Source organism: Emydura macquarii, unplaced genomic scaffold, assembly GCF_026122565.2.
Source record: "Emydura macquarii macquarii isolate MOO-44397 ecotype Brisbane River unplaced genomic scaffold, CSIRO-AGI_Emac_v2 contig_3390, whole genome shotgun sequence".
NCBI classification, from domain to species: Eukaryota; Metazoa; Chordata; order Testudines; family Chelidae; genus Emydura; species Emydura macquarii.
This window is the reverse complement of record NW_027133527.1, coordinates 7279826-7307237: the sequence shown is the minus strand read 5'-3', so window position 1 is coordinate 7307237 and position 27412 is coordinate 7279826. Positions and strand designations below refer to the sequence as shown.

General features: G+C 44.9%; 2 protein-coding genes across 6 annotated transcripts; one reads left to right on the top strand and one right to left on the bottom strand.

The window, feature by feature from the left end:
• Window positions 1-106: 106 nt before the first annotated feature.
• EARS2 (glutamyl-tRNA synthetase 2, mitochondrial) lies at window positions 107-12165 on the bottom strand. Of its 3 annotated transcripts, none has more exons than XM_067534281.1 (9): window positions 11642-12165; window positions 10188-10343; window positions 9024-9213; window positions 8078-8550; window positions 6531-6639; window positions 5698-5851; window positions 4835-4965; window positions 2489-2624; window positions 107-1822 (listed from the first exon to the last, which is right to left on the bottom strand). In XM_067534281.1, the coding sequence occupies exons 2-9, from the start codon at window positions 10201-10203 to the stop codon at window positions 1739-1741; spliced, it is 1293 nt and encodes a 430-aa protein (XP_067390382.1). In that variant the 5' UTR covers window positions 10204-10343; window positions 11642-12165; the 3' UTR covers window positions 107-1738. The 3 variants fall into 3 exon arrangements, with proteins under 3 accessions (XP_067390382.1, XP_067390381.1, XP_067390383.1); XM_067534280.1 differs by lacking the exon at window positions 11642-12165 and adding an exon at window positions 11438-11624; XM_067534282.1 differs by lacking the exon at window positions 11642-12165 and adding an exon at window positions 11061-11338.
• UBFD1 (ubiquitin family domain containing 1) lies at window positions 11139-27412 on the top strand. Of its 3 annotated transcripts, none has more exons than XM_067534285.1 (7): window positions 11139-11169; window positions 12898-13179; window positions 13297-13505; window positions 14713-14778; window positions 18318-18423; window positions 20719-20801; window positions 22313-27412. In XM_067534285.1, exons 1-7 carry the CDS (start codon window positions 11154-11156, stop codon window positions 22421-22423), a joined length of 873 nt encoding a protein of 290 aa, XP_067390386.1. In that variant the 5' UTR covers window positions 11139-11153; the 3' UTR covers window positions 22424-27412. The 3 variants fall into 3 exon arrangements, with proteins under 3 accessions (XP_067390386.1, XP_067390385.1, XP_067390387.1); XM_067534284.1 differs by lacking the exon at window positions 11139-11169 and adding an exon at window positions 12371-12491; XM_067534286.1 differs by lacking the exon at window positions 11139-11169 and adding an exon at window positions 12502-12519.

Sequence of the window (27412 nt, the reverse complement as noted above, 5' to 3'; positions counted from 1 at the left end):
TAGGGAAAGGGCCCCCCAGCGCAGCCCCAGCCGGCTGCAGACAGCTGCCCTCCCTGGAGTGCAGGTCCCCCCCCCACAGGCAATGCCATGCCATGCCATGCCATGCTTTCACTCGCGCCCCACGTCCTCGCCTGGCCAGCAGGCGCTGGGAGCTGCGCTCTCCCCAGGCCCCTGCCTAAGGTCTGCACTGAGTCACCCCCACCTTACAGGAGGGAGAGCACCAGGAAAGTTGCAACATCCCTCCCCCCCACTCCCAGTAGAATGCTGCGCAAACCACAAGTAAAACATCCCTAAATGACAGCGCACACCTTCTCCAAAGGGAACATTTGCAATCTCAGCTCCATGAGCCCCATTTCCTGATGGACTACAAGTGCACGTCTCCCAAGGGTTAACGATGACCATACAGCTCACATGTAAGCATGTGATAGAACACGTTTGAGTGGCCATCAGTGCTCTGAAGATCAAGTATTAAATCCATGGGACGCACAATGCTGTTCCAGGCTTTCCAAGTTACTATATTCAAATTGTCTCACTTACGCTCCTGTAGCCCCTTGACTTCAGAACAAACTGAGGCCTAATCATTTTCCCATAATCAGTAGACTCACGTATGTTTGAAATGCAACATTCGGGTATTGAGAGGGAGCACACAGTAGCTTGAGGTTTCCAAGAAAGTACCTATCCATGATAATCCCATACTCCCAGGGAGAAAGCTACTACTCCCCCCTCCTGAAAACTTGTCATGATTAACAAAAATCCCCAGAGCCTTCTGGTCTCATCATCCAGCATCATATCCACATTTAAACGTTTTGCAGGTCAAATTTCAAATCAGGACTTCAAACAGTATTTTTGTATATTCTCTTACACAACCCCCCTACACATTCACACGCTGATCACTCAATTCCCACATTTATGGAAAACCAACTACATGTAAAACCAAGCAGGGCCCATGTATAGTTCTTAAAAGACCTGGACAATTCCCCACCTCATATGCACTCCAACTGCTGAGAGAAGGCCACAGTAAAACATTTACAGATTTTGATTATAGGAAAGAGTTACACAGTCACTTCAATTTACACACAGCTGTACAAATATGCACGTTTTTCTTTACCACATTAATGAGAGGGTATTGGGGGAAGGCAGGTAGGATTAACTGCAAGGAAAGGATCCACTATCCCAATTTCACTTAAGAATGAAAGTGCATGTCCAAATTAATTGTATGGTGGAGGGGTTTAAATCTACATTGTCCATTTACATGTGACTTCTCTGCTCAGACTGCCAAATAGGGGCTAATTAGCATCAGCTGTGATGGCTTTTGGGTCATGTGGGACACCACTCCAAAATGAGACCACCACGCTGGTACCTTATAGAAAATCAAAGAGCCATCAGAAGTAACCACTTTCAGCCACTGCCAAGCAAGGCTGGACTTCAATATACAATGCAGATGAAGGGCTCTATGTCCCAATGTGAAATGCCAGCCTAGTCCCCCCGAGATGAAGACAATGAAGCAGATTTGAATCTGAATTCAATTGCACCCCCTATATGAACTAGATTACACCTCATGAAGACACACAAAGATCTGCAAGTGTGCTCACAAATTCAGCATAGTATTAAGGCCCAGTTCCTCTGAAATACTGTGACCACAGAATCGAGGTCAGGCATACTGAAGAACACATGGGGCTCAGAGTATCTGCCGGGGGAGTGCCTTCTGCTGGTGCCATTTCCTCTGGGAAGCTTCTTGCTAGTTGGCGAGCGCCTTCTTTATCCGTTCACACACTTCTCTGGGTCCCAAGGAAACCATCATCTCAGCAACGCTTGGTCCTTGCTGAAAACACACACAAAAAAAAGACACTGCACAAGCGGAAGCCGGCACTCTGTTGCTCTACTCACATTCGCACACTGCACGCATCACAGCACTATCTGACATTGGAGTTTTTGATGTTTTTCCATTGGTAACATCCAGAGGATACAAGTCTGTATCACTCCGTACTGGAGGTGACAGAATGATTAGTTGTCAATCACCCTGCGATTAAAATATCCTGAAATTTCTAAGCCTCTGGTTCTGTTCTTTGGAAAGAAAAATCCCCATCATCAGACCAACTTCTCTTCTAAGGTAGTGCCATCAAACTCAGTGGAGTTATGCCAGGAGAGAACTTGCCCTGGTTTTTAACAATCATTTCAGACCAAAGGATGAATGTATTGTTTACATTGTGAACCATGACACACACAAGAACCCAAAAGCTGACAACACCCCTTACAGACAAGTCAGCTACTTTTCCAACCACATTTGTGCAACTCTAGGGGGATGATTTAGTCCCTCTTCCCTCCCTTAGCATCTCTCTCCTCTTCCAGGGAGCTTTTTCACATTAGCACATTCACTTACTACATTAACCGAGGCAAACACATGCAAGATTTAGAACCCAAAAGCCAATGTCTTGTGACCAAGCTATTATTACTGGATGGGAAGGTCTCAACTTCAAATGGCTTTTACCTGCTGTCCACTGAGGGCCAAGCGGACGAGTTTCATCATGCTGCTGTACTTGGTCCCTCTCGTCTGCTCCTGCAGGCCTTTCAGGTCTTTATTCAACCCCTCTGTAGTCAGAGCAGCAGTCTGCCCTTCCATCAGCCTTTGGGAGAGAAGAACCTTCTCAGTCTAGTGACACATGGGAGTGAGGAATCCCAGTCGACAGCAGGAGGTGCCCTAAATGAAACTGTTGCATACAAGCAAACCATTGCTTTTAGATTAACCACTACCTCAGCGGCACTAGAAAAGCAGTTAGCTCAGACAGGCAGGGGATTAGCTTTAGATTATTATAAAATGATGCCAGAGATCTGAAAAAGCACACACCAGGTCAGACATTTTTTACAGACGTGATCTCTAGAGGAGTCAGGGACAGAACCGGATACTAATGTTACTCCAAGTGTAAGTGCAGGCCCAGCATGCTCTGCATATTAGCTGGATGTTTCTCTTGGCATTTACATTGCCACGGTTATGGCCAGTTATCATCCCACTACAATTAACAGGCAGCTCGCACCACGCAGAATCTGTTTCCAGCTGTCTGTCAAGGGTCTGCACACACTGCTGCATCAGTTACGCTCAAAATTTAGCTTTCAGCACAGCTCTGCTCAGAAGAGGCCCTTGGTCCAGAGTAGCAGGGTTTGCTGAAGTTTAGAACGGAGATCTGGGAAGTCTAGGATCTGAATTGCAGATGATTGTGAAGGTCCACATTATGGTGGCTTAGCAGAGCTGGGAGAAGGAGATTTTAGAAGTGGAACAGAGGGCAGTGCAGGTCAGGACTGAAATGCACTGGCAGAGCTGTGTGAAGGTCAGAAGCATAAAATAAAGGAGAGAGTGCACAGCAGAAGCTGGGTGGACTGCCCTCCATCCCAGCACTGTTTCTGAACAGGGAGGATTGTGGAGCACTAGGTGGAAATGCAGACATAGGGGATGTCTTCACTGACGGCAGCAAATTCGCCACCGTCAAATCGATTTATCCGGATCGATTGAGCGGAAGTGAAGACCCGCTCAATTGATCCGGAAGTCGATTTAGTAAAACCACCTCCACTAAAAGCGTAGCGCTGCATCAACAGGTACACGTTTCCCATCACCGCAGCATAGTGGAGATGGCATGCAGAACAGACTTTAGGAAGTTACACAAGCTACGCAGACTCCCATCGACTGCCACCAAATTTCCTGCTAAGTATAGACCAGGCCATAGAAACAGCAGAGGTCCCCTCCTGGAACAGGAACTTCAGAGGTGACAGTTACTCAGATTATCTGAGAATTAACGTAGAAGTTCACAGTTTATCACACTGATCTCTTGCATTCTGCAGAGCCACAAGATCCCAGATTAAACTCAACACCACCACAGCCTTCTTGCTAATAATCAGAATTGTTTTAACACCCTCCCTGCACTTGAAAGTTTAAGCCAAATCTTCTTGGATTCTTGAAGTTAGAGAGTACAGTTGGTGAACGGCACCACATGGAATAGCAGCACGCTCTGATATACCCCACATGGACAGTTGGTGTGTGACAGGCTACCGGGAAGTAGACTTGCACCCCAGCTCGCTGTGCACTAACTGTTCATATAGACAAACCCTACATACAAGACAAGAGGCAACAGATGGATACCGACAGACAGATAGTGGAGTACAAATAAACAGTGAGCCACAACTGATCAGCATGAATGGCAGTGGTCTCTGCTAGGGCCCAAGCATAATTTTTTGGGGCCCAGTACAAACTTGTAACATGGGTCCCCTGCCACACACATACCACAATCCCTCATCCCAGACATACAATCTCATGAGCTATGAACAATTTTTTCCTCAGGGTAACGGGAGTTGCAGCCTGGGCCAGGCCCCAGTAAAGTGTACCGCTTTCTTCCCCCTCCACGTGGGTCCCTGGTCTCTGCACACCAGCAGCCTAACAGTTGTCCAGTTTTTTTGCAGGCATCCTGGCAGAGGAGAGTTTTAAGGTGAGAATGAAAGGTGGACAATTGAGATGGCTTTGTGGATGTTTACAGAGAGGGCCCCTCCCCACGCATGTGGGGCAGCATGCGAGAAAGCACAAAGGTGCTTGTTTGAAAATTTAACGAGTGGGTGATAGAGGCTGGTGTCATGGGCCGACGACTAGAGCGGAGCATCCAGAGCGGACGAGAGGATAGCTAGGGTGAGGACTGGATGTGAAGGGCCTTGAAAGTGAATACACTTAGCTTCTCGATGTACACGAACAGCAGCACGTTTTCAAGAGTTTGTGTCTGCTGTCAGTACAGACGGAGCAGCAAGACCTGCTGAAGGGGGCAGGCAGGAGAGAAGAGAGCAGGGGGGAGACACTTACCCTAGGACTAGCTTTCCTATCTCATCGACTTCTGCTGAAATGGTTTGCAGCTGCTCTCGGGGCACTGAGGGCCTGACCCACAAGTAAGAATATTCAGGCAGCACCAAGTTCTTCAAGTGGCTTATGTGACCCTGGGGGAAGGAAGGAAGGAAGGAAGGAAGGGTTGTCAAGATCAGGCAGTTGAGGGAGGGACAAGATGGACTCTATTTCCAACAGGATGTCACTCACCGCTGCCCTGCACTCTGTCTTGTCACGCTCTCCGATTCAGAGGGTAAAATGCTGGCACTTGGATTGTGTAGCATTTTACATCCTCTTTGCACTGGCGTAAATGACGACGCAAGTGCCGGGTAGCAATGAGTCTGGCCCAACGAGCCTCAGGAACAGGCTAGCGACAGAGCAAGCAGGCTTCCCTAACTGCCCGGCCTGCAAGCCCTGGAGATAAACCACCTCCTGGGTGAGATAAGGCCCGTCCAGTCCCCGGCCTCTCTGCCGAGACTGCCACCAGTGAACGATGCTGGGTTTGGTGATACCGACGGCTGCTCACTAGCCCAGCGAGGCCATTTTGGACAGACACTCGGGTGTGCAAAGATAGTGGCGATGCTCCGAGTGCCATACCTGCAGCTTGGGCTGGCTCCACCGCACCATACATTGGCACTAGGCAAGGATGCCGGTACCTGGAACTGGCAGGACAGGGCCTTTCACTGTTTGCGTCTGAATGTTTGTGGGCTCTTGGAGGTTTAGAGCTGAAGATCTAGCATTGCCCGGAACCCAGCTGGGTCAGCATCAAAGTAACCTACAGAGCTTCTGCCCTCCCCACTCTAGTCCTCTCCCAAAGAACAGCACAGCTTTAATGCTCGCCATACTTTTCTCAACAGGAGGATTTGTTCCACATAATCCTTCTCTAGAACCTCTCTGTCGACGAGCCGATCACCATAGACCTGCTCCACCTGCATCTGCAGCTCCGTCACCAGTGTTTGTCGTAGCCTCTGATCGCCAATCCGCTGCTCCAGGTGAATCCTGCACCGAAGACAGAACCATCCCAATGGCTCCAGACCTCTTTGGCTCAGACTAATGAACTTTACCACACAGCGTTTACAAAATAAACCCACAGAATCACACTTAGAAAAATCAACTTTACAGTGAGTGTAAATACTCAGTTACCCTCAGTACATGGCTCTGGGAGAAGGCAGGGCACTTCACAGAGGTGCACCATTAATGATGACGATTTTTAAAAAGTAATTTCTCACCCAGATTTAAGTCCGTGTATCCTCCTCGCAACGTGGCCCATCCAGTGAGGTTTTCCTGCCATGCCTAGCACCCTAGTATCCAAGCATCTAGCACACGAATGCTATAGTGATTTAGGTGGTTGGTTCAACTCCCCCCATTTGGGATCCATCCGCAGCAGAGCGGATTCCAGGGCCTTGCTACGTTAGGGGAAAGACGAAGGGAGCAACTGGGCTTAAGCTTCCATTGGGTGCAATGGGCAGGGTGCGTCTACGGAGCTGCTGGAAAACTATTTGCTTTACAGCAGATGGAGAGGGGCTCAAGGGAAAGATGGACCTTAACGGTGGAGAACAGAGAAGCAGCCACGACTGGAAGAACAGGCTGGGGAGGGGCAGAGTCATCAGATGAAGCTAAGTCCATGCAAGTTTTAAGAGTTGGTTTGTAGCACCTTCGCTACAGCCAATTGTCATACCTGTTGAATTCTGGGAGTTTGTCAAGATCCAGCAAGGCTGAGTGGGTGGTTATTCTGTCCAAGTCAAATTCCAAGATCAGCTCCTCCAGCGTCCTCCCTGTCTGATTCCCTGCAAAATAACCCAAGAGCAGTGTCACGCAGTCACTCCCAGGGAGCGCAAGTGTTACTGCTGCTCATCGTTACCAAGGAAACAGTGACACGGGGGGGGGGGGGTGTCCCTCCGCACCTGCTCAACGCCAACACAAACCAGGGGACAGTCTTAAGAAAATGGCAGAGCCCACACAGCACGACTGTGCAGGATGCCAGTCTCATTCTGAGAACAGGCTCCACCAACTTTTCTACCAAGCCCCAGCTACAGACAGTGCCCAGGAAGTTCCTGCTGTTTTAAACGGGCGACACTGAATGAGGCGTTTGAGTAGAAGTGCCGTTACATTAATAATGTCCCTTGGATCGCTAACGCCAGTCCGTGCAGCCGTCGGCCAGGCAACATCAGTGCAGGGTCCCCCGGCCATGTCACAGCAGCACTGGACTGTTACAAAGGTTGAGGGGAAAACACTGATTAGGAGCATTACTGCGAAGCTGCATAGAACAATGCTGCTGCCTCTATGCACCAGACAGCCTGGAGAGGCCCCAGGGCTGGGTGGAGGCAGGGACTTTTCCACCTGGCTTTTTGCCACTCTGAGTCAGTTCTTAAAGAGAAATCATCGTCACGTTGCTCAGCCCAGCAGCAGAAGTGTTCAGAGGGGGGCAAGTTTCATCCCCTGGGAAGGGGATAATTCCTGAGGCACATACAGGAACAGCTGTCTGGCTGAGACATGACACTGTCCATGACTCCTGCAGAGTGAGAGTCCGAAGGGGAGTGACTGGCCTGGGTTCCCAAGGACTCACAGCTTAAACAGGCAGGGAAAATCTTTAATGTCATATTTTAACTTCTAATCAGAAAGCGGAAGCATCCCCAATAATCCCCAAAGGAGCCTCTGCTCTCATGACACCCCACCTCCAGCTCTTAATTTTACAGTGAATCTGGTGCTGAATGGACAACCATGGGGACTGAAATCCTCTAATTATTGACAGAGACGGTCTAGCGTGGGTAGCAGCAGGATAAGCTTTCCCTGCTCCAACCCTCCCACGCTCTGGAGGGGCCACCTTCAAGATGGTGTGGGGGAGGAGAGGGTTCATCTCCACAGTCTAGTCCCTCTCTGCTGAGACCGTCACTGGGTGGCCACAAAGATCTGGACCTCTGCCCACTAGGAACTAGACTGAATTTAAATGGCTCCCCAGAAGTATCCTGACCCTCGTCCCTCTTGTGTGCCATCCAAACCCTAGGCAGGGTCTTGAGGAGATGGCAGCATTTTGTTTGTGGAGACCCTTTCTGACCAGTTCTGTGACCTCCCTTTTTGACCCCCTCCACAGAGAGCGCAGAGTGCTGAAAGATTAATATGCCAAATCCTTCCACAAGCAGCAAACGTGTCAAGTATCCAGACCTTGAGGCAGCTCCCAGTCTCCTGCAGTGCTAGCCCCCCGTGTGTCAGGCCTGTCCCCATTACCTGCGAATCCCGAGCCGCAGTTGGTGATAATGTCCAGCAGAGCTTCCGGCAAGCAGCCGTCCTGAACAAAACGTTCTAGAAAAATGTCTCCCTGCCTTTTGGACAGTTTACTGCCATCTTTGTTCAAGAGCAACGGAAGGTGGCCAAACCGCGGAGGGTCCCAGCCAAAGGCTCTGTAGATAAGAAGGTGCTTGGCTGTTGAAGTAAGCCACTCGGTTCCACGCAGCACGTGGCTGATTCCCATGTGGTGGTCATCCACCACATTTGCCAGGTGGTATGTGGGGAAACCATCCCCTTTTAGGATCACCGGGTCACCTTCCACGGTAGCCACTTCATGCTTGTTCCATCCGTAGACCAGATCATGAAAGGGCTCCACACCTTCCCTCAGTCGGAAGCGGACCACGTAGTCAGAGCCCTGCGATAGCTTCTCAGCCACTCGTTCCGAACTCAGGTGCCGACACCTATTGTCGTACCTTTTGGGACAGGAGAGCAATGGTCTTGGTTCAATACGACCGGCAAAAGGTCAGCTTCTTCAATTCTGAGTTCGCATCTCAGCTCTGGCAACGAGTCACTCAGGGGCTGGGTCAAGTCACTTCACCTCTGTACCTCAGCCCCTCATTCTGTCAGATGAGGATAAAGCTCATCTACTTACATGCCTCACTGGGGGGTAGAGAGGATTGTGCAGCTTAATCAGTTAATGTGCCATATGAATACTAAGCATGGTCATTTAGGCTAGAGACACAGCCTCTCTCTTCAACAACAAGATACATCTGGAGGTAAAGTTAAAGTGATAAGTGAACTCTAACTATCCTGAACTTTTAATGCCTTCACTGTCCCTATAGCTGGGCAGCTGGTGTCTCAGATCCTAATGCCAGAGACTTCTTCATTGGTTCTGCATGCATGCAATCCACAGGACGTGCGCTAGGTTAGGAAGGAAGCCCCCTACCGTGGTGTGTGCCGATTCCGTAGTGCTTCCTTCTTCAGCAGTTCCAGGCGCTGAGGGGTGCAAAAGCAGCGGTAGGCAGCGCCATTCTCCAGAAGCACCTCGCTGGCTCTCTTATACAGCTCAAGTCTGTGCGACTGTTGGTAGGGCCCGACAGGGCCTCCCTGGCGAGGGCTTTCATCGGGTGGGATACCTGGAATGCCAGAGTTATGGGATTTAACACACACTCAGTCTAAGATAAAAGTCTGATGACAGAGCATTCAACAGGGATCAGAAGGCAGGAGTTCAGGGTGTCCCCACAGAGCACACTGCTCACACACGGCATGGGACTCTACCTGATGAACTATAGAGGAATCTTCCACAGCGATCAATAGTGTTAGAATTTATATTCTCTTTCAGGTCTCCAGCACCTGGCAGGTGAGACCATCACAAACCTGCAAACACTTGACCAGGTCTAATACATTTCATGTAGCAGAGTGTGGCGGAACATGTGTGCGCACATGCATACGCACCCCTTTCTCTGGTAAGTTACACTTTCTAACTTCCCAGAAATGCAGCTGAGATTTTAGAACCCATTATTTTCCCACTGTAAAGTTACTTGATTACCAGAGTACTTGGAATTCTATCTTTAAATATAAATATAAAGATGCTAAACAGAACACACAGCAAGGCCATCTTCTCAAACACCCACCGTCAAAACTCATCCAAGCACAAAAAGATGCAAAGGGTGCAGCCTGCGGACTGGTGTGTACACAGATGACTGGCCATCTCGGAATCTTCTAAGACACATCATAGAACCCTTTTTTGCAAATTACTCACACACGCATTTATTAATTCATGCTGAGTTCTCTCACTTCCAGCTGTTGGCCTTTTCATCAACCTCCCACACACCTCTTTGTTAGGGATGCATCTCCTTCCAGTAAACATGGTTATCCAGTGCAAAAGGACCCATCCAAAGGACCCTCAACTAATCATTAGCTAACATCTTACTATAGTGGGACCCTTCTGGCACTTTACAATAACCACTAGATCAACATACTGAATAGCAAGGGACAGTGCAGATGGGCATTTGAATTTTAAGTGAGGTTCTTTTTAATAGTCTTACTCTCTTCATGGTGTAGATTGTTTCAGTGCTTCAGAAGTGAAGTGTACAGACTTGGAAATTACCTGCCCAATCCAACATATCCTCTATTCCTTCTGCAGCCCCAGGCACTACACGACTTTGATCCGTATCTTCCAGTCTCAAGATAAAAGCCCCTTGGTGTTTTTTGGCAAAAATGTAATTGTACAAAGCTGTACGAAGGCCGCCCAAGTGCAGAAAGCCTGGGTTATCAGAGCAAAAACAAAGTCAGGCCAAATGAAATACAATTAACAGAAGAGGTTTTTCAATCGCAGCTGTAAACTATTGTTTATCATGGCATTTAACACATCATCACACCTGGGCAGCACAGAAGGAAGTTGTGCAGTGAAACACCAATTGGCTAAGTAGCCCATTAAAGCTCTGTCTACACTAGAAAACTGAAGCACTGAGGACTGATTCTCAGAAATGGCTTCCCTGAACCCATGCTGAATATGGTTTAAATGACAGCATCCACTGGAGAAAGCCATTCTCAAAACTCTTTTGGAAGGGAGGACTAGCCTCTGTCTTTCTCTCAACACTGAATTGTTGTGTGTGGTCTGCTCTAGCACTGACACAACTTTTAGTACCGGTTCAGGGGACCTAATACTGAAAATTATCAGCAGCTGTTCAATTTCCTATTACAGACAGGGCTTCAAAGAGTAAATATGTGACCTGACAAGCCCATAGCAAAGGTATGGTAAAGGCACAGTGAGCTGTGTGATCACAAGAGCCTGCACGAATTGCCAAATCTGCCCAAGCATTTGCCAGTTTGTAATTACCCCATCCCCTAGCAGCTGAGGCCATGAAGCAGGGCTTTCAGTCAGAGTGGCAGGAAATTGCCCGTATCTTATTATTTGGGTGACCTGTGCCACTGGAGCAGAACACTGCAAGTTCTCCTCCGGACTAGGCACACAACCTACCTCGGAGCAGTTTAACTCATGATTAATGCAACCAACGCACAGTGCGATCAAACCGATCTACACAGGGACCACGTCACACAGCGCGGGTGTAAAATGCAGATGGTTACAGGTATTGAAGGCGCTTTGGGAGCGGTCACAGATGAGGCATGTAAGGCCAGGTATCGCTAACGTTTACAGAAGTGCTGTGATGGATGCCCCGTTTCAGCTCAGAGGGTTTCCCCTGAGACCCAACCCTCCTCATCCGAGTTACTCCCCCGTGTCCCCGCCAACCGGGCGAACGCCCCCTGCCCCACGGCAGCCCGCTGTCCCGCTGTGGGGCGGGGAAGGGTAACCCCAGGCCAGGGCAAGGAGCTGCGTGCGCGGCCCCCCGCGCTTACCTGTGGGGCTGGGCGCGAACCGCACCCTCACCCCCGCCCCCGTCCCGCCGGGCACCTCCCCCGCCCGAGAGGCGGCCCCACGGGGCGGCAGCCACCGCGGCGCAGCCCGCAGGAGGCGCGCAGGCGCCATGGAAGCCCGGCCCGCCACCGCCACCCCCCGCACGACCGCCCGCCGGCCGGCCCAGGCGAGTCGGCAGCACGCACGTGGGGGCGGAGAACTGCTTCCGGGTTTGCACGGCCAGCCGGAGCCAATCAGCTTCACCCCGTCATACGGGGCGGGGCTTCCCTTAAAGGCGCAGGGTCCGCTTCATCCTACTCTGGGTCCGCTCCCGGTGTCTGGAATCTGTGTCTACACGGCGCCTGCCTAGTTACAAGCCACCACTCCGCATTGGCGAACCCCATCCCCACACCCTGAATAACGCGCTGCCCACTCGGGTCCCCGGCGTGGGGGTGAACTGGCAGCGTGGCACCCACCTCCCCTTCCCGCCAGCCCGATGTCTGCCCAGCCCGCCTGCAAACGGGCTGCGCTATTCCGCTCCCCGCTGCGAGCCATGCCGAGAGAGAGCCGCAGAAAACCGGCCTTAGGCGGACCCGCTGCCCTGAGCTCGCCTCTCGCTCGGGGCAGGGAGCTGGTGTTTGGAGCGGGGGCGTGTCACGCGGCGGCAGGGCCCCCCGCCCGGGCCGCAGGGAGCCCCCATGCTGCCACTCAGCCCCGCTGCCGGGGCTGCCCCTGCCCGGTGCCCGCCCGCGGGGGCCGCCAGCACAGCGCTCGGCAGCGAGCCGGGGGCGTCGGGTCGGGTCGGACCCAGGACAGGACAGGCCCGGCCCGGCCCTGGGGCGGGGGGCTGCCGAGGCGCTAGGGGCTAACGGGACGGACCGGACCGGAAGTTGGAAGCGCGGCCGAGGCAAGTACGGCGGCCGCCGGCCGGCCGGCCTATCCCGGGCGGGGTACGGGGGCCAGTGAGGGCCAATCCCAGTGCACGGCGTTTCCCGGCACCCTCCGCGGGTGGATTGTACACAATCATCATGGCCGCCGCCTCTGCCTCCTCTGAGGGTGAGAGCGAGCGGCACCCGCGGCACGGGTTCGGGGGGGGGAGGGGGCCGAGGCCCGGGGGGGACGGGGCACGGTCGCGGTCACGCGGGCGGAGGGCCGGCCTGGCCTGGCGGCTGCCATGGGAGGACGGAGCCCCGCGAGGCGCGGCAGAGCCCGGGCAGCGGAGTGCCTGGACCCGGGGTCGGGGGAGCCCTGGCAGCTGCCCCCCGCAGAGCCTGCCGCGGGAGGGGGTGCCCCTGCCCCGGGAGCCTGGCCTTGGCCGAGGGGCGAAGAGGCTGTGTCGGTGCCAGCGTCTCTAGCCCCGGAGAGGAAGGGGACGGGGACGGGGGCAGCCAGCGCCAGGCTGCACCGCGGCAGCGTGAATCGCCCAGCGGGCCTTGACTCGGGGGTTTGTTTGTTTCCTTAGAAGTTGATGAGCCTGGCATGGAAACAGAAGCTGAGAAACTACAGCTGAGCTGTGGAGATGCTGGGGAAAGCAATTCCTCGTCTGCTGGGAAAGACCTGGACGTGGACCAGCTGCAAGACGCTTCAGCCATGTCACAGGCTTCCGTCAGCAACGGCGGCGATTCCGAGACTGGGAAGGAGCTAGTAGAATTAAAAATCATTTGGAACAAAAATAAATATGATGTGAAGTTTCCGCTTGATAGCACAGGAGCTGACCTGAAAGAGAAAATCCACTCGCTCACAGGTAAAATGTTGTGTACGCAGCATGCCGGCGTAACTACTTGCCACGTATGTTTGTTTCTTTTCTGACCAAAAGTATACAGATGGGGGTTTAAAATGCTCTTTCATTTTCGCCTCTTAGGCCTTCCACCTACTATGCAGAAAGTGATGTTTAAGGGACTTCTACCAGAGGAGAAAACGCTACGGGAAATCAAAGTAACAAATGGTGCAAAAATAATGGTTGTTGGTTCAACTATCAATGATGTGCTAGCAGTAAATACACCCAAAGAAGCTGCTCAGCAGGAGGTGAAATCTGAAGAAAATAAAAAAGAGCCTCTCTGTAGACAAAAGGTAGGTGATGTCTCGATAACTACTGGCATAGGGTAAGGAAATTTGGTCCCAAAGAGTTCTTGTGTAACATTGAGTTCTAATCCTGGGGTTCTATTCTACTCTGAAGTACACTTTTTTACTCACAATCCGTGTTAGAAGAAGGGCCCACCATAAATGCGTTGTAAAAGTAGAACATATTGTTATCTAGTCCAGTGGAAGCCATGGATTTGCAAGCTCAGTGCTGCAGTGGTGATTGATGGAGCACAGCAACTCAGCTAAAGACAAATGTTAGTAACAAGGATTCACAAGAGACAGACTTCATATTAAATTTTTAGTCTCTTGTAGGTCAGATGAGCAAAAATTGATGGCTGTTCAGTCACTAATGTGAAACAACTTAATGATCTTAGTCCCATTCCTAGCAATCTAGTTTACATTTCCAAAACCACCTTCACAGTTGGTACCAAGTGATCCCTTTTTTGGCAGCTTCATCAGCACAGAGAACACTGAACTCCTCTCATATCTAAAGCTGTTTTTCCTCCATAAGAGAGTTCAGCTGCAGTGTAAGGAAGCATGCTTTCATTGCTGTGCTGCATATGTGATAGGAGCTTTTAATTCTAATCATTATCAGCCCCATACCTTTCATCAACAACAAATTCCATTAAAAGTTCATGTCCACTGTTGGGCTGCAACTCTTTTATGAAATATGCCTTTATCTTTCTATAATCTATCATAGTTCACATTTGCTGTAAATTTCATCATTTTTCAGAGGTACTCGGCAAACTTGTCAGTTGCAAGCATGTTTTTCCTTGTTACTAGTTCTCTAATCTATTCTGGTTTTGTTGTTGTATTACTTTATTAAATCTAGGGCGTGTATTTCTGACAGTCATTGAATACAACACCTGATTATTACAATTGTCTTGCTAAGGGATAACTCACCTGTGATATTAAACTGGTGCCTGGCTTCTGCACACATGAGAAGACTTTTTTTTTAACCTTTTTTGCATCTTATTTGGGTTTTGATTCTCACAGTATTTCTTTAGACTGTCATAAAATCCTTCTGTTAACTTTTAAAACTAACCAGTTTCTGTATGATAAATGTCTCTTTTACCCCATTTTAAAAAAAACATTACATAGAGCTATTGTACGGTATTTCAGAAAGGGGTCAGAAGTAAATTAAAAGCTTTGTGTCATGTTTCAGTACAGTCTAATTTCTGGTTTTTTGTTATAGCAACACAGAAAAGTATTGGATAAAGGAAAACCTGAAGACGTGATGCCTTCTGTTAAGGGTGTTCAGGTAAGTTAAATAACCACTTGGACCACTGTTCTGATCAGGAAATACACTAGCAGTCTATTGTTCATGCTTCCTGAGGCTTTTTCCAGCTTCGTTCCCCCTGCTTTCTTAGTAAAATATGAACATAAGAATGCCCATACTGGGTCAGACCAATGGTCCATCTAGCCCAGTATCCTGTCTTCCAACAGTGGCCAATGCCAGGTGCTTCAGAGGGAATGAAAAGAACAGGTAATCATCAAGTGATCCGTCCCCTGTTAAACAAAGGCTAGAGATACTTCAGAGCATGGTTTTGCATCCCTGCCCATCCTGACTAATAGCCATTGATGGACCTATCCTCCATGAACTTAGCTAGTTCTTTTTTTAACCCTGTTATAGTCTTGGCCTTCACAACTTCCTCTGGCAAAGAGTTCCACAGGTTGACTCTGTGTTGCATGAAGAAATACTTCCTTTTGTTCATTTTAAACTGCTGCCCATTAATTTAATTTGGTAACCCCTAGCTTTTGTGTTATGAGAAGGAGTAAATAACACTTTATTTACTTTCTCCACACCATGATTTTATGATTCTATCATAGCTCCTCACAGGAAAGCTGTTTCATATCCCTAATCATTTTTGTTGCCCTTTTCTGTACCTTTTCCAACTCCAATATATCTTATTTGAAATGGGGTGACCAGATCTTCACACAGTATTCAAGATGTGGAAAAACCAGGGATTAATAAAGAGGCAATATGATATTGTCTGCCTTATTGTCTGTCCCTTTCCTAACGATACCCCACATTCTGTTAGCTTTTTTGACTGCCACTGCCCATTGAGTGGATATTTTCAAAGAACTATTCACAATGACTGCAAAATCTTTCTTGAGCAGTAACAGCTAACTTAGACCCCATCATTTTATATGTATAGTTGGGATTAGGTTTTCCAATGTGCAGTACTTTCATTTATCATCATTGAATTTCATCTGCCATTTTGTTGCCCAGTCACCCAGTTTTGTGAGATCCCTTTGTAACTCTTCCCAGGCTGCTTTGGACTTAACTATCTTGAGTAGTTTTGTATTATCTGCAAATTTTGCCACCTCACTGTTTATCCCATTTTCCAGATCATTTATGAATATGTTGAACAGCAGTGGTCCCAGTACAGACCCCTGGGGGACACTACTATTTACCTCTCTTCATTCTGAAAACTCACCATTTATTCTTACCCTTTGTTTCCTATCTTTTAACCAGTTACTGATCCAGGAGAGGACCTTCTCTCTTACTCCAGGACAGCTTACTTTGCTTAAGAGCCTTTGATGTGGGACTTTGTCAAAGGCTTTCTGAAAAATCTAAGTACACTATATCCACTGGATCACCCTTGTCCACATGCTTGTGATCCCCTCAGAGAATTCTAGTAGATTGGTGAGGCATGATTTCCCTTTACAAAAACCATGTTGGCTCTTCCTCAAAAAAATTGTGTTCATCTGGGTCTGATAACTCTGTTCTTTACTATAGTTTCAACAGTTTGCCTGGTACTGAGGTTAGGCTTACCGACCTGTACTTGCTGGGATCACTTCTGGAGCCTTTTTAAAAAATTGGCATCACGTTAGCTGTCCTCCAGTCATCTGGTACAGAAGCTGATTTAAATGATAGGTTACATACCGCAGTTAGTAGTTCAACAATTTCACATTTGAGTTCCTTCTGTACTCTTGGTGATTCCCATCTGGTCCTGGTGACTTATTACTGTTTAATTTATCAATTTGTTCCAAAACCTCCTCTAATGACACCTCAATCTGGGACAGTTCCTCAGATTTGTCACCTAAAAAGAATGGCTCAGGGTTTGAGACTCTCCCTCACATACTCAGCCCTGAAGACTGAAGCAAAGAATTAATTTAATTTCTCCACAGTAGCCTTGTTTTCCTTGATTGCTCCTTTAGGACCTTGATCATCCAGTGGCCCCACTGGTTGTTTAGCAGACTTCCTGCTTCTGATGTACTTAAAAAAAAAAAAATTGCTGTTACTTTTTTTAGTTTTTGGCTAGCTGTTCTTCAAATTCTTTTTTGGCCTTCCTAATTATATTTTTACACTTCACTTGCCAGAGTTTATGCTCCTTTCCCTTTTCCTCAGTAGGATTTAACTTCCACCTTTTAAAGGATGCCTTTTTGTCTCTAACTGCTTCTTTTACTTCGTTGTTTAGTCACGATGGCACTTTTTTGGTCCTGTTATGATGTTTTTTAATTTGGGGTATGCATTTACATTGTGCTTCAATTATGGTGCCTTTAAAAAGTTTCCATATAGCTTTCAGGAATTTCACTTTTGACACTATATTTTTTAATTTCTGTTTGACCAATTTCCTCATTTTTGTTTAGTTCCCCTTTCTGAAATTAAATGATATCAAAGTGGGCTTCTTTGGTGTCCTCCCCCACCAGAGATGTTAAATTTTATTATGTTATGGTCACTGTCACCAAGCGGTTCAGCTAAATTCATCTCTTGGACCAGATCCTGTGCTCCATTTAGGATTAAATCAAGAATTGCCTCTTCTCTCTTGGGTTCCAGGACTAGCTGCTCCAAAAAGCAGTCATTTAAGGTGTCAAGAAACTTAATCTCTGCATCCCGTCCTGAGGTGACATGTACCCAGTCAATATGGGGATAGTTGAAATCTCCCATTATTACTGAGTTTTTTATTTTTATAGCCTCTCTAATCTCCCTGAGCATTTCACAGTCACTATCACCATCCTGGTCAGGTGGTCAGTAGTATATCCCTACCCCTATATTCTTCTTATTCAATCATGGAATTACTAGCCACAGAGATTCTATGGCACAGTTGGATTCATTTAAGATTTTTACTTCATTTGACTCTATGCTTTCTTTCATATAGTGCCACTCCTTCACCAGTACGACCTATTCTGTCCTTCCAATATATTTTGTAACCTGATATTACTGTGTCCCATTGATTCTCTTAATTTCACCAAGTTTCTCTGATGCCTGTTATATCAATACTCTGATTTAATACAAGGCACTCAAATTCACCCATCTTAGTATTTAGACTTCTAGCATTTGTGTATGAGCACTTTAAAAATATTGTCACTTTTTAACTGTTTGCCATGATGTGATGTAATTGAATGGGACTCTTTCATTTGAGTGTCTCTCATCAGATCCTATCCATATTTTGTCATCTTCCATCTTCTACTTCATACTAGGATATAGAGGATCTCCATTAATAGATCCTCCTATAAAGAAGGTCTCTCTCTGAACCACATGCTCCACCGCACCTGTCGGCTTTCCTCCAGCCCTTAGTTTAAAAACTGCTCTACAAATTTTTTTAATTTTATGTGCCAGCAATCAGATTCCATTTTGGTTTAAGTGGAGCCCATCCTTCCTGTATAGGCTCCCCCTTTCCCAAAAGGTTGCCTAGGTCCTAATAAATCTAAACCCCTCCTCCCTACACTATCATCTCATCCACGCATGGAGACATCTGAGAATAACATAGCTAGCCCTTGTACTCCACAGCTTCACAACTGTTTCTTGCGCATTTTAAGTCTTGCCTTTTCACTCTTATTGCGTATTTTTAGGAGCGCCTGCCAACAGTGCCCTTATCTGGCATGTACAACAAGACAGGGGGAAAAGTGAGGCTGACCTTTAAACTAGAGCAAGATCAAATATGGATAGGCACTAAAGGTAAGTGACTCAGACTGTTACACAACTAGTCAATACCTGAGATATATACGGACTAGACTCATCGACTAAGATCAGATGGGACCATCGTGATCATCTAGTCTGACTTCCTGCACTTTGTAGGCTGCAGAACCTTGCTCACCAACTGCTGTAATAGACCCATAACTTCTGGCTGAGTTACTTAAGTCCTTAAATCATGATTTAAAGGCTTCAAGGTATGGAGACTCCACCATTTACACTAGTTCAAACCTGCAAGGGATCCCTGCCCCATGCTGCAGAGGAAGGCGAAAAAACCGAAGGATCTTTGCCAATCTAACCTAGGGGGAAATTCCTTCCCGACCCCAAATACAGCAGTCAGTTAGACCCTGAGCATGTGGGCAAGACCCACCAGACAAGACACCTGGGAAAGAATTCTCTGTAGTAATTTAGAGCCTTCTCCATCTAGCATCCTATCGCTTCCTGTTGGAGATAATTGCTGCGAGCAGTCGCAGATCGGGTATATCCCATCATAAAGGTCAGTTTCAGTCAAGAATAAACTTTTTTATTAAAGGAATAGCTCCTGCTCTTTTTATATTAAACATTTAAAATCAAATTTTCACTGTTTCTTTCCCGGGTACACTCTGTTCAGGTGGTTGAACATTACAAAATATTTTACTTATTTGTACTTGGAAAGCTTCAGTTGACGTATGTAACTATGCCATAACTCTCTCTTGTGGATTATAATACTTAACGTTCATAACATTTCTTATCTTCAGAGCACTTCATTAACAATTTAATCCCCACAGCACAGGGAGGCTCAGTGATTTGTCTAAAGCCACAGAGGATCTCTTAGAGCTGGAATATGCTAGGAATACTGGCATCTCTCTCATTATCTGTTCTAGGAATTGAAATGAGTTGGGTGATTTGTTTCAGGGCTGTGCAATTGTGATCTAGTTTAGAGATGATCGCTTGTGCCACTTCAGAGAATTCAATTTACAAGCCTGAAGACGGGCCAGCAGAAGCAGCAAGTGCTGGGGAGGTAGTACGGTGTCCTGAGGGTATCACTCCCAAATAATCCCTTTGCTTCCAAATCACTAAAGGGACCCAGACTGTGCTCCCCTTGGCCAGAACAGGATGATGCTGCAAATAGGGGGAGAGGAATGGGAGGGACTTGTTGTCTGAGTGAGAGAGCTTAACTGGACTGTAATGTTAGCTTGGATAACAACTTTCTGCTGCAAAATAATAATGAATACTTCTATTGAGCTTTGCAAACATTAGCTCCCAGACAGCGCGGTGTTTTTCCAATGCCCAGCAGTAATCACTAGATGGGTTCTGTGGGCCTGCGATATCCAGGAGGTCAGACTAGATTGGTCGTAATGGTCCCTTATGGATTTAAAATCTGTGTATTTGTGGCACCAATCCTTGTGGCAATGCTCAGTGCAGTGATTTCATTTTTGTTGGGCTCGATGATTGATGGAGATCTAGTCCTATGACAGCATGGGCTGGGTATTGCTGCAGTAAAGTCAGAGCTGCCTTCTGTTTCATTATTGATAGGTGTGTTCTAATTGGCTAATTAGTGTTTGAATAATTACCTTTCCTACAGGTTGTGAGCGTTAATCTTTCTAAAGCACCTTTTGCTCTAGGGCAAGCAATTTCCCCTCGCTGTGCCTCACTTTCTGTAAAGTAACAGATTTCCATTTCAGAGATGTGAGGAGTAATCAGTTCATGTTTAGAGGATGCTGAATAAGTGCCAAGTAATTTGCTCAGTAAATGATCATCCTTCCACCAAACTGGTTGCAATAGGTCTGTGAGAGCCATAGGGTCAGTGTAATTATTGCATTAAAATGGAGAATATTGGTTTATATTTTTATCTTCTCTATGGTGTAAAAACAAAGTGCCTGTGAGCTGCAGCATTTCCTTACGTGACTTTTCCAAGCAGTTGCTGCCTTCTGGATTGCACTTCTAAAAGTGCTCCTCATTTAAGGTGTGCATTGCTTGCCTTATCTTCTATATTGAAGCTTGTTTTTATCAATATCCTGTTCTCAAAAAGATGAATTTAGGATGTCAGATTGACATGGGTGATGGAAGTAGGAGTTAGAAGGAAAGACCATAGTTAAAAGTCTAAAGGAAGAAGTGACGACATATGTCATAGTCAAGAAATGAAAAAAATCCATCCTGAGTCTATGCTTTAATAATTCCTCTTAGTCACAGCTGACTACCTAATCCAGCAGGAGGAGAATGGTGTCTAAAGTCAACCTGAAGCACTGTAGCAAAGTACTGCTGATATATCCAACAGAATTTTTATCCATTTTAATGTAGAGCGAACAGAAAAAATCCCCATGGGGTCCATTAAAAATGTGGTGAGTGAGCCTATTGAAGGATATGAGGATTATCACATGATGGTAAGTAATTCCTCTGCTTCAGTAATAATGGACTAATAACTTGATGCTAATACATTGAAACAAGGGGTTTAAATTAGAATAAGGCCAAGGCTGACAGTCTTGCAGGCTTTAGATGCTTGTAAAAGACTCACCCTTCAATTTTGTCTGCTATTACAGAGTAAATATTCTGAGCAATGTGAGCTGAATGCTGGACATGTCTTTGGTATACTGAACTATTTCTACATGGGCTTTAAAGCCATATAAAACCCTATGGCTTAAAATGACAGCACATCCATGGTCAGAAATGTTTAAATTTGGAGTATTTCCTAAAATGGTGTATCGTTATACTTGGGGACAGATTTTTCAGAAGAGCTCCGCTTGTTGGATGCATATTGGGTGCTGAACTCTTTTGAAAACATGGCCATAATCTGATCTGATTTTATGCATATTTAACATTTGTCTTTTTAGTTTCTTTCTTTGTTAACAACACTTGTGTCCCAAATGTTGGTGCCAGTAAGAATTCTACATCTTCAGCATTATGTTCCACTAAAAAAACTGTCAGAACAATCTTTAACTCAGTAAGAACTTAACTGACAGTTACAACAGCAGAAAATTAGTAGTCCTAGAGTGAACCTCCACCTGATCATTTTCTAAAATAAACACTTTTTGTGGTGAGATTCCTTTGTTAGAAAAGGATTTTATCTCTTGGTAGGTTACTGTTGGTATTATTTCCCCATATCTGGTTCTGCATTCATTTCTGTTGCATTCATCTTCCCTACCTGCCTTAGTAGAGGTAAAGAACTTTCCTACTCTCCATTTTAAATGTATTTTATTGAATCTCTGAAATGTTGGTATTGGGTTTAGGAAAGTGATACATGTCAGAAGAGGATAATGCTGATTCTGGTATGGGGCTTTTTAAAGTCCAAGAGTTCCTTTTTCAGTTCAGGCATTTCTTTAAAAGAATATCAATGTAGGTGAACTTTTTAATGTAGAGAGAAGTTTCTCAGACAGAAATTCCACTTCTCTCTTTGTAGGAGGAAAGGAGGAAATACCATGAGTAAAAAATTATCTTCAAGAGGAAAGTGTTCCAGACCTTGTCCAAATGTTCCATTTGTAATCACTCAGGTGGAAGAGCGAGCAGCCTCTTCAGATTAGGGAATAAACTATTACTCAAACCGCAAAGATAGAGATTGTTGTCACTTCGCTGTTTTCCCATTTGCATCAGTCAAAATAAATAGATAATAGTACTTAACATTTAAATATAAAACTTTACAAAGTACTTACTGAAACTTCAACTGCTACAGTGCAGCAATCTGCCTCAGCCCTGTGCACTGAGTTAACTGATTTTTTTCTAGGAGTTGTGCTGCAGATTCTGCTGTCAATGCGAGGCAGGGGCATTTGGAGGAAGCAGTAGTCGCAGTAGATGAATTTAATTTCAAAGTAAATGAATTGGCCATCCAGATTGTCTGACACCACCTGTTCTGTTTGTTTCCAGTCTGTAAATGCTACCTGTTGTCCTTTTAATTTTGCAGGCATTTCAACTGGGCCCTACAGAAGCATCTTACTACTGGGTCTACTGGGTACCTACTCAATATGTTGATGCAATCAAAGACACAGTACTGGGCAAATGGCAGTATTTTTGAAAGCACGCTCACCTCTGGCACAGGAGACTGACACAAAACTAAGGACACTGCTGGGAGAGGCCTCCAACATCCCTGGATGTGACAGTCCTGGAACTTTATTAATAAAATATGATATAACGAGGCATTGATGGAAGCCAGAGGTGATGTTCTTTCACCATTAGTTTACTTTTAACTTAAAAATTTCAGCATCCCTTTTCTGCAGTCAGCTTCAATCATATTTAAAGCAAATACAATGGAAATCAATAAATCTTAATTCATAAAACGTTGTGTGTAATACACTTAAATCTGCTGAGAGTAGATCTTCCAATTTAGTTTTCAAAAGAAAATATTACAATGTATTATTGAGGATTTTTTACGCGATTTGAACAAAAGACAAATATTTTCATAATTCTTCAGTTACAAACAGACTTAATTTAGTTATTTGGTTGTGATTGAAAGTTTGAAAACAGTTTTTTAAATAAATTTTAAACAGTATGCAAAATTGGGGTTTAGTAAGCCATATTATGCTGGCCCTTTTATTTCAGGTTTGACTTCTTTTAGTAGCAAAATTTTTACTTTTTTATTTTTATTTTTTTTAAACCTAACGATGCCCTGCTCCTCTGTTTTTACACCAGCAGCTCTGGGATGATGCTTGCAGTGTTGCATATTGGGAGCAGGAAGATACCACTGTAGACTTTCTGTAGCCAAGATGGCTTGGTGCTGTTACTGTCCCATTTCATGCAATTTCAGCCATTCTGTGTTGCTTGCTTATCTCTGCCTCTTTGTCGGGGATTCTGTTTTTATCAGCATCTTCTTTACCTTGTATGTTGGGGTCCAAAATCATTTTGCAGCTAAGTCCTAACGCTGACTTAGTTGGCTGAGTTAGTATATCTTGGAATCAGTGCAAATTGTAACAAAGAGGATGCTAAAGGAAGTGAACCAAAGAGACCTTCCTATTAATTGTTGGGAGAAGGTGGCCAACATGCCACTTTATTTGGATACTGCATAAATAGGGTAGAATAGTCAGTCCTGTGCGATCTGGGTTTGAAAAGTCCTACTGATATAGTTCAGTGAGGCTTATGAAGTTTCGTACAGGCACCCAACAACTGACCTTTATCTTTAAGGGTAAAGATGGTAAAGCTAAATTTCAGCTTTTCTTTCTCCAAGTTTCCAACAAGTTATTTTAGTTCTTTACCTTTGTTCTTTCTGAAGTGACATTCTTCATCTGTGTCTCATGACATTCTGCCTGTCAATTTAGCAGTTAAGTTCAAGTGCCATTTATCTCAGGTTTTCTGAGTGGACCCTCTCAGTCTTGGAAAGGTTCACATCCTTAACGGATTGTATTGCACAGCAAGACTGAATCAGTCCTGCTAGCCATTTAACCTGCATATAACAGATCACTGTTCTGATTTTTATCTCCTGGGTTTTTTTTAAAACACTGAACACTTCATAGTATTGCTTGATATGTGTAGCTCAACATTTTTTGAAATTGGTAGGGAAACATCCCTCTTTAGCAAAGGCTACATTTAACATTTTCCTTGTCTGTATTTCATTTTCTCTGAAATAACTGTGGTGAAACTCAGCAGATACAATTTCCTGAATGAGTATTTTTATAAAGATAATAGGGGAGGGGAGTCAGTTATGGTGTGGGCTCTTTTCAAATATTGTTGAGAGGCAATTTGGGTTAAGATTCTCTATCTGCCTGTAGACTATTAGTGACAACATAATGTGGTTCTGGTTTGTCTTTCCATTTTGAATATCCCTGCAGTATAAATCAGTTTTAAAGGTGTTCCACTCCCCACATTTATAAATTGGTCATATGCTTGTTATACTTGTAACTTGAGATACTTCCTTTTCATATAAAAACCAATAGTAATGTGTCTTGCCATATAATATATGCAGTGTAACAGGGATTGTTCTGAAGTAGTACAATGTCAGTTTCCTAGGACAACCTATGAAAGCTCTTAGCAAGTGCATTCATTAATTCCGGTAATAGAGTTGCTGTCAGTTCCATTACCCTTGGGCTGTATGTAAAACTTAAATGCAGATATCATGCTTTTTATTTTCTAATGTCCAATGTTAGTATTAAGGTTAAAACTGCATTATATGAAGGAAAGTGTATGTGCTGTACCTACACCAGACACTACTGTACCATACACCAGTGCATAGCAAGAGGCAATGACACACATGTAGCATTTTCTGTCCCTTGGATACTCATTCACCTATATCCTTACCCAGTCTCACTGATTCAATGACTATCAGCTTCCACTCACTGCCTCTCTTACCCCTGAACTTGTCCACAAACCCACTCGTGCTTTTATTGCCTTCTCATTTGAAAGGCCCCCCTGAATTCTGCCATTTTGCAACTCCTTCTAAACGCTCCAATGAACTCAGTGTTCACATTCAGTAATGAGACTGAGCGCACACTACCACTAGTGCTTGTTGTTCCTACTGTGATAGTGGTGCATACACCATCTCATCACTTCCAAGAGAGCAAGGGCACCTAGGACACGGAATCCAGTGTAACATTTAATGTTCCTATTAGCTCCTTCCCTGAGGGCTTTAATGATTCTACATCCTGTGCCAGGTAAAATAGATCACCAATATTTAAAAGGACTCTGTCAGTTAAAAAATCCTAGATCTTGTGTTACAAACATCTTATATTCTTACAAATGAAGAAAAAAAATTAAATTCAAATGTACTTGTCCCAGTTTATGTATCTTGTTTCCTTTGTACTTTCATTTGATTTAGAATATGAAATCAGTTTAATTTTTGTCCACCCAATTTCACTTTCAGATTCTAGGGGCAGTGTTTGGGTTACAACCCAGCAAAGTGATATATGTCTAAACTGTTTTTCATTGGGTGTTGGCTTTGGGGTTTTGGCTATGTTTATTGGCTTGGGGTTTTATGAACGTTTATTCCTAAATTTGACCTGAAGTATTAATTTTAAAGTTGACAATGTCCCTTTAAGTTATCTCAACTCTATTTGGAGTGACATGGAGCTTTGTGTCTTCTGGTATTAACTAAAAAAGTAATGTAGTTAACTTTGTTCATAAAAGCCTAAGAATACACAATAACTTCAGCATACATTCTACAGTCTGCTGAGTCCAAGTCCTAGACCCATTTGCTACGCTGTGTATTTACACTGAATTCCCCTTATGTAACCATGTGAAATTCCTTGTTGGATCCAGGATCTCTATTGGTCCCAAGAGCGCAAGGAGCACCAGTGAGGAATAAAGAGCGTTGGTATATCCTTAATTCATAGAATCTTTTATTGCAAAATGAGCGTTAGACGTAAAGTACAAATAAAATCTATATTTCTAAACTGGCTGAATAAGATTAGTTGAAGATCATTCATATAATCCTTCCATAGGGTGTTTATCATATTCTCAACTATGCTTATGAACAATACAAAGGTTGAGTTCCTTCAGTTATTTTCACATTAAACTCTTTCATAGGGGATTCTGTTCCCTATTCTAAAAGAATGTAATTCTCATTAGCATTAATAGGATGTAGCACCCCACAATTTAGTAGTAGAGTAGGTGCTTTGCCCCACTTTTATGGTTACCGGCAAGCAGTGAAAGTATCTGGAATACAGTTGGGGATATTTTTGGCAGGAATAAGGAAAATATTTCCATGCGCACAGATCCTAGATGCTTCTCATGTGTTGTCTGGTTGGTAGCTATTCTAGGTGCCAGTGCTTCTTTGAATTCCACTAGCACCAACCCCTATAAGTGAGGAGCCCCACTGAAGTCTAACACCTCAAAGTGCTGGAATCGGTTCTAGCATTACCAATGTAAGAGCAAGCCTCTGGGCTGTATCACTCTTAATCTTTCCTTGCCTGGATTTCTCATTTATTTCTGCTTGTTCTGAATATAGTATCCACTCCATAACACTCTGCATCCCAAGTGTAAGCACCTTCCTGATAGTATTTGCATATCAGTAAAACTTCTGTTTTTAAATTTTTGCTCAAACATCAGCTGCACCAACTCTGATGCTCAGTCATTTTTGTATGAAGAATTTCCCATTTTCCAGTTCAACCTTAAAGTAAATCATGTATTTTTCTTAGCAACAGTAAGTACGTCTCATGGATAATGTATTACTAGGATAAGGATGCTCTTGTGGTGATTAGTTGGGCAAGGTCACAAGAGAAAAAGAAAAAGTGGTTCAGGGGAAGGATTAGTTCAGAAACTGGTAACATGCAATATTCTAACATGGAGCATGTGCACACAACCTGATAAATTATATAGACGTTTCCACACGTATCCGTGTCATATTATAAGGGCCAAAGATAAACAGTTCATTTGCAATGCCATTTATTTCAAATGTGTCATATTTTGGTGGTGGTTTATTCCTTTTTGTTCTACTGGACTCCAGCTTTCCCTCAGAATAATTGGTGATGCAGCTATCAGGGCTCTTGCATGCTCTCCTTAGAGCACACGCTCAGTACTCTGATCCAGTTGGTTGGTGGTGCAAGGTTTGCTTTCAAACTCTCCTTCCCCTGTTTACTCCTTGCTCTCTCTGGCTTGCTCTGCTTTCCAAGAAACCTGTTTCTTTGGAGCTTCGTTCTCTAGACTTTCACTGCCTGAAAGTTGATTCTTTATTATGTTGATTGTCAGGGTCACTTTTTATTATACTTGAGGGAGGCCAGGATTGCTGTATAACATGTGGTCATTTTATCTTCCAGCAAAATATTTGCTTTGTGTGGCTCAAAGAAGTTTACTGTGTCTTACCCATATTCTAGGCAATTGATTCTTTGGTTCTGTATGTTTTTTAAAAAAAATTGACCATGTATAAGTTTTCACTGCAGAATTATTTTAAAATGGCATATGTAAGTACCATATTTATGGTATTTTTAAATAATCTATTACCTATTTTTGAGGAGGGAGAGATGACAAATATTTAGTCTTAGAGTTGCACTGCTGGATTTTTTTAAGTGTAACCTTGACTGGTTATTCTATTGTTTTATTCTGTAAAATTAGTCTTATCAATTAAAGTTTGATAATTAAG

Coding starts and splice junctions, on each gene's coding strand:
- EARS2 (XM_067534280.1), bottom strand. CDS start 11,567: ATGGCGCCTGCGCGCCTCCTGCGGGCTGCGCCGCGGTGGCTGCCGCCC. Junction 9,214..10,187: donor GGATATGTTGGATTGGGCAG/GTAATTTCCAAG, acceptor CTGGCATTCCAG/GTATCCCACCCGATGAAAGC. Junction 2,625..4,834: donor ATAGGAAAGCTAGTCCTAGG/GTAAGTGTCTCC, acceptor TCTCTCCCAAAG/GCTGATGGAAGGGCAGACTG.
- UBFD1 (XM_067534284.1), top strand. CDS start 12,464: ATGGCCGCCGCCTCTGCCTCCTCTGAGG. Junction 14,779..18,317: donor CTTCTGTTAAGGGTGTTCAG/GTAAGTTAAATA, acceptor GCGTATTTTTAG/GAGCGCCTGCCAACAGTGCC. Junction 18,424..20,718: donor AATATGGATAGGCACTAAAG/GTAAGTGACTCA, acceptor ATTTTAATGTAG/AGCGAACAGAAAAAATCCCC.